This window comes from Melospiza georgiana, chromosome 28 (genome assembly GCF_028018845.1).
Source record: "Melospiza georgiana isolate bMelGeo1 chromosome 28, bMelGeo1.pri, whole genome shotgun sequence".
NCBI classification, from domain to species: domain Eukaryota; kingdom Metazoa; phylum Chordata; class Aves; order Passeriformes; family Passerellidae; genus Melospiza; species Melospiza georgiana.
In genome coordinates this window covers 3527019-3532458 of record NC_080457.1, presented here as the reverse complement: position 1 = coordinate 3532458, position 5440 = coordinate 3527019, and the positions used below count along the sequence as shown (strand labels likewise).

The 5440-nt window shown below is 52.0% G+C and overlaps 1 protein-coding gene across 1 annotated transcript; it reads right to left on the bottom strand.

Moving 5' to 3' along the window:
- Positions 1-2514: 2514 nt before the first annotated feature.
- LOC131094074 (granzyme B(G,H)-like) lies at positions 2515-4966 on the bottom strand. Its single transcript, XM_058041545.1, has 5 exons — positions 4909-4966; positions 4248-4401; positions 3613-3754; positions 3239-3496; positions 2515-2694 (listed from the first exon to the last, which is right to left on the bottom strand). The coding sequence occupies exons 1-5, from the start codon at positions 4964-4966 to the stop codon at positions 2515-2517; spliced, it is 792 nt and encodes a 263-aa protein (XP_057897528.1).
- Between the last annotated feature and the right edge of the window lie 474 nt (positions 4967-5440).

Sequence of the window (5440 nt, the reverse complement as noted above, 5' to 3'; positions counted from 1 at the left end):
GAAAAGAATTGTTCATTGTTTTAAGTCCAAACAGCTGAGAAAGCTGAGTTTCAGGAGAAAGTCCATTGACCGGAGATGTTGCTCTTTGACATCCCTGAAAGGTCCTTTTGATCATGAAACAGACTTGCAGAATCCTGAAACAAAGAACAGCTAAAAAAAATCAACAATTATTAAAAATCCATTGATAAAAATCCATTGATAATTCCACTATTGAGAAAATTTCTGGAATGCCGTGGCCACAGCCCTTAACTGAACCACTTGGGCTGAGGCTGACTCATGGCTTTGAATACTTTGAGCTGATAGCTCTTTTCACCTTTTTTGTTTTATTTAATTATTATTTTTTTTTAATGTAGAATCATCATCACCAGCAGAGGGTTTTACGACCCTGTGGGGGCCCCAGTCCTGTTGAATGGACCAGGCAGCCCAGACCCGGCCCACAGAACGGTGGCCCAGGTTCGGTTAGGGGGATCAAAGCCAGCAAACCAAACCCAGCAGCGGGTGGGATGGAGGCCCCAGCCCAGAGAAACGAGCCAAACAGCCCAGACTCAGCCTGCAGGGTGGGATCTCTGTTCTCACAGCCCATCCCCATCACACTGCCAGTGCCTTGGCAGCAGGAGTGACTGAACACCTCCTCCCCACAGAACCACTGGTGCACGCCGGCGGCCGCGAAGAAGAAGTTTTCCTGGGGATCTCCATCCTTGATCTGGGGGTCATCTTTCCCCAGAACAAGAGAACAACGCTCGCTTTTCGCTGTTTCTCTCGCCCCTGTGGTGCAAACAGCAGTGTTCCTGCTTTCTGCCCCTCAGCACCGCCGCCATCCCGTCTGGGCTTTGGGCCAGAGGCAGCGGCTCATGGAGCCCCTCCCTCACACCACTGTTGTTCAAGGGGGGAGTGAGGCATTCCAAACCCCAGCGAGAAGGCCCCGACCAAACACGAATCGGTCCGCAAAAAACGCTGTGTCCCAGAAAAACACTGAGTTTGAAAGTTTTCAGCAATCAGCTGTCGAGCTGTGCTGCCTCCACTGAGGGACAGGCTGGTCTCAGGGTCCGGCACAGACACTGACATGGAAGACAGAGCCCCTGAAGGCGGTGGGACCGCCGGGGGTGATCGGGTGCTTCCCCTGCCAGGACTGATGCAGACAGAGCGGCCACTGCACACATGGAGGCGGTGGCCACGTCTTCTCCTGCTTGTGGGAGCAGCAGTGCAGGCACAATTTGTCACACGGCTGAAGCATTGCTTAGCAACACACCAGAATCTGTGAGGGGCGGCAGGGCCTGCAGGCGGCTCCGGAGACGGTGGAAGCGGCAGGGCAGGCAGAGCAGCAGTCAGCGGGGCCTGAGGGGCTGGCGGGGCAGGCGCTGCCGGAGATGGAGCGGTGGGTGTCAGTCTCAGCCCTGGGAGGGGTAAAGGAGGTGGCAGAATCGGTGCAGGGTTGGTCCGCACTATCGCCACCAGCACTGTTGACATGAATGCAATTCCCGGCTGCGATGCACAGGGACTGGGCCTGCTGTGCAGCGAGGGGCTGCCGGCCGCCTCTCTCAGTGAGGGTGGGAGCGGGTCCGCACCCTCCCAGAGAACGGGGCACGGAGAATTCCACAGCAGATCTGGCCAAGGATCTCCCTCCGCGGCCTCTGGGGCATCCTCAGGCGGGCAGAGAGCAGCGGGGGCACGGCCCCTCTCTGAGACAGGCTGCCATCACTCACTGCTGCTGTCGATCGCCTTGCCCGTCAGCCTGGGCAAAACAGCGAGAGACGCTGCTGCCGCCGGATGCACATGATCCACAGAAGCAGAAAAAACCTTCTCAGCTGTGGGCAAAGCCTCACCCACCTGGGATGCAGGGGAGGGTGGGAACCAGCAGTTTCTGTCCTTGGATGGATCCTTCACCTGCTGGCTCTGATGGGGGGATATTAACTCCCCACATGAGGCAAGGTACCCCACCAAATTGGCTCTTTGCCTCAGAACTGAGAAAAGCTCTGTAAACGCTGGATGAATTCGGGGCAGCCCACAGCCTCAATCATATTTCTCCCAGAAATAGGGATCCATAGACTCCCAGACCTGTATTTCCAAGGAGCATGTCAGATCTATAAAAACACCATGAAATTTTGCCCATCTGATAAACTGATAGAAATGTCTCTTCACCATATGAAGAGGCAATCAGGGACTGAGACCTGTCCTGCATGTCCTGCTGATGCTCAAGTTCTCCCAGAATGTCATCTCCTCATCTCACACTTAGGGTTTCCATCCAGCTCCCAAGAAGGCTGCAGACACTAGTGACTTTGAACATGCTTTTATTGATGGCCAGAAGCAAAGCTTGAGCGGCAATGGGAGGAAGGGAGCAATGGGAAGCTGGGTGTATTTGGGAGCTGCATTTGTAGCTTGCCACGGAGACTCTCCTTAGTGCCAAAGCCTGTGCCTGCACCACAGGGGCTTCTCTGAGTTGACTTCAGCTGCCCCTGGGAGCTTGTGAGCACCAGCAGGTGTTGGATGCATCATGGAGAATGGGCAATGAGCATTTTAGTCAGAGGATGGAGAGCCAGGAATATCTTGGAGTGAAAGCCTCTTCAGCTGCTTATGGATCCAGGGCTCAAAGTATGAGATCCTGGTGAATGCCTTAGGAAATAGGCGATGTTTTATTCCACGAGAAACAATGCCATAAGCCTTCTTCTTGCAGACTAATGGGCCACCAGAATCACCCTGTGCCATGAAAGGAGTGAGAGGGGTCAGACATGCCACAGCTCAGCTCTCCCTGCCTTAAGCAGCAAGTTTCCCCTTCCCTCCCTCCAGGTGAAGAACCTCCTCTTCCAAGCACCTCCCTCCCTCCAGACCCAGCTCTCAGTGTTTGTCGCTGCCTCACTACTCCTCTAAGCCCACCCATGAAACAATTCAGGCCTGGAGGCTCTCTGAGATTCAAAAACTCTAAAAGAACATTTACCTAGTTTAGACATGGGGAAATATTTAACCCATCAGAGCAAAGATATAACAAGGAATTTACACACCAAAGCACTGGTTAGGCTGGGTAGGACATCCCCAAGTATGTAAAAAAGCAAATGTTGCTGATAGTTAAAAAAATGCACCCCAATTGAGGGAGCACATTGGCTTCAGATCTTCTGTGAGGACCCTCAGCTCATCATTCTGAAGGTCCTGGTTCATTCTGGTTTCCTTTGGCTATCACCTGGGAACTAACCTGAATTTCCAGTCCCAAACTCCTCCCAAGCTTGCAGCCCAAAACAACACTTACCCTATAAGTTGCTTTTTTACGGTTTTCATCACCAACACAGATCATAGACTGACGCTTGTAGTTAGGGAAAACCTGGTGACAGATCTCCTGCTTTTGCACCTTCAGTTCCACCTCCCTCAAGACATCACTCGGCGGCGGGTTCAGTGATGTCCGTCCCCAGCCAGACACCCTGCACAAAGCTCCTACTCTCACATGTTCATTTTCCTTGGCAAAGGAGATATTTTGCACATACTCATTGATCTTGGCTTTTTTCTTCAGCTGTCAAGCAGAGAGAACACGGGGTTAGAGCCAGTAAAGCATGAGGAGAGAGTTCAGAGTTTGGGGAGGTGAGCAGGGGGAGATCCCTCAGGCAAGAAGGATGTGTTGGGCCATACCTTCAGCAGCATAATATCATTTATGAAGCCTTCACGGGAATATTCAGGATGAATGACCCATTTTCCAACAGGGATCTTCTGCTGGCTCGGTTCTTGGCTACTTACGTTGTGGGCTCCCAGAGTCACGGTGAAGCTCACAATCCTCCTGCCAGGAAACACCAGCACATTCCAGCTGCATTGACAGGAACAGCCCCCAGGACAGGTGGCTGGAGGGAGGTGGTGTTGGAGAAACCTCCCCAGAGCAGCTCTCAGCAAGTTCTCCTCTCTCACCTGGGTTCCTTCCCGAGCCCAGCTGAGGATCCCTCACCCCACACTGACACAGCTGGCAGCTGCCCCGTGCTGAGCACAAAGGGCAGCAGGGCAGGGGACACACTGGAGCCCTTCCCCAGCAGCAGCTCTAAGCCATGGCAGGAACCATGACCCTGGAGACCCCTGTGAGCATTCCTGTCCCCAAGGACACTCAGCCACAACCAGGCAGACAATTCCTGCCACTCACAGAGGAAAGCCCAAATCCAGAGATGCCTGCTGCGCCTGAAGAGACACAGGGTGCTGTTTCAGCCTGGATCAGGGCTGAGGCACTCTGGGACTGTGTGAGACTGGAAAAAATCACCTGTACAAGAACAATGGAGTCTTACCCTTTTTCATCCACACAGTGAGCTGCTGAGAGCACTGCATCTGAGCGAATCAGGAACCCTCCACACCTGCTAGTGTTTGTCGCATTTTTAATTTTTAAAAAAGCCATGTAGGGTCTGGAGTGGGCCACAGCTTCCCTTCCGCCAATGATCCTTCCTGAAAGAGAGACGAGAAATGTTAATATGAAAGTTAAATATAAATATAAATATAAATATAAATATAAATATAAATATAAATATAAATATAAATATAAATATAAATATAAATATAAATATAAATATGCTGTTCTTTCCTGTCAAGTTTGGGACTGCATGAAAGGAAAGGCTCATCCTCTAATGCCAGGTGCCAGTGATCCCAACAACTCTCCTTCCTGGGACTGTCCAAAAGCATTTCTGCTGCACAGTGGAGAGAAAGACAAGCAGCACTGTCTGGGGTCTGACCACCCCTGGCTCTGGATGACTCCAATGCCATCAAGGGCACAGCTCTCGTGCCTCTAATGCCTCACTGGCTTCAGGCACAGGCTGAGCTGGGAGATGAGAGGAGAGCGGAAAGCAGGAGAGTAGAGCCAGGAGAGAAGGTGAGGCAGGAGCCTTGCCTGGGATTGACTGCTCAGAGTCCATCTGTGCCCTTGCATGTTCCTAAATCCCATCTCTGTGTACTCACCAGCCCCAGCCCAGGGCAGAAGGACAAAAGCATTTGTGAGCAGAAGGAGCAGCAGCATCTCCCACCACTGTCCTGAAGAGCCAAAGCAGCGGCTGTGTCCAGGCAGGGGAGAGGTACAGAATGGCCAGTACTGAACCTCTATATATGTCATGGTGAGCTGACACAGGAAACCTGTGGCCATGTCATTTACTGCTTTTGTTCCCACAACCCCCAAACTGTGGTTGGTGAGGGGCACATGAAACATTCTCTGCAGTTTTGTCGCAATCTTCTCAAAAAAATTGAGAGAACTGGGCTGGTTGAGAGCACCCACAGTGCCCAGGGAGAGGAAAGGGGTGTCTGTTGAGTGCATCTCCCATCAGAGACCTTTGGAGAGAGCCCCTGGGACTCTGCATGTGGGCTGATTCTGTCTGGATTTTGTTTTCTTTTTGTTTTTTGTTTCCCCCTGTCCTCTGATAGCAATGGGTAGAGCTGGCCAGGATCAGGCAAAGTTCCTGTTTCTTATCAGAGCGGCTAACTGCCATCAGAGGTGTCC

Coding starts and splice junctions, on each gene's coding strand:
- LOC131094074 (XM_058041545.1), bottom strand. CDS start 4,966: ATGCTGCTGCTCCTTCTGCTCACAAATGCTTTTGTCCTTCTGCCCTGG. Junction 3,755..4,247: donor CACTGTGTGGATGAAAAAGG/GTAAGACTCCAT, acceptor TCCTGGCAGGAG/GATTGTGAGCTTCACCGTGA. Junction 3,497..3,612: donor ATGATATTATGCTGCTGAAG/GTATGGCCCAAC, acceptor TCTGCTTGACAG/CTGAAGAAAAAAGCCAAGAT.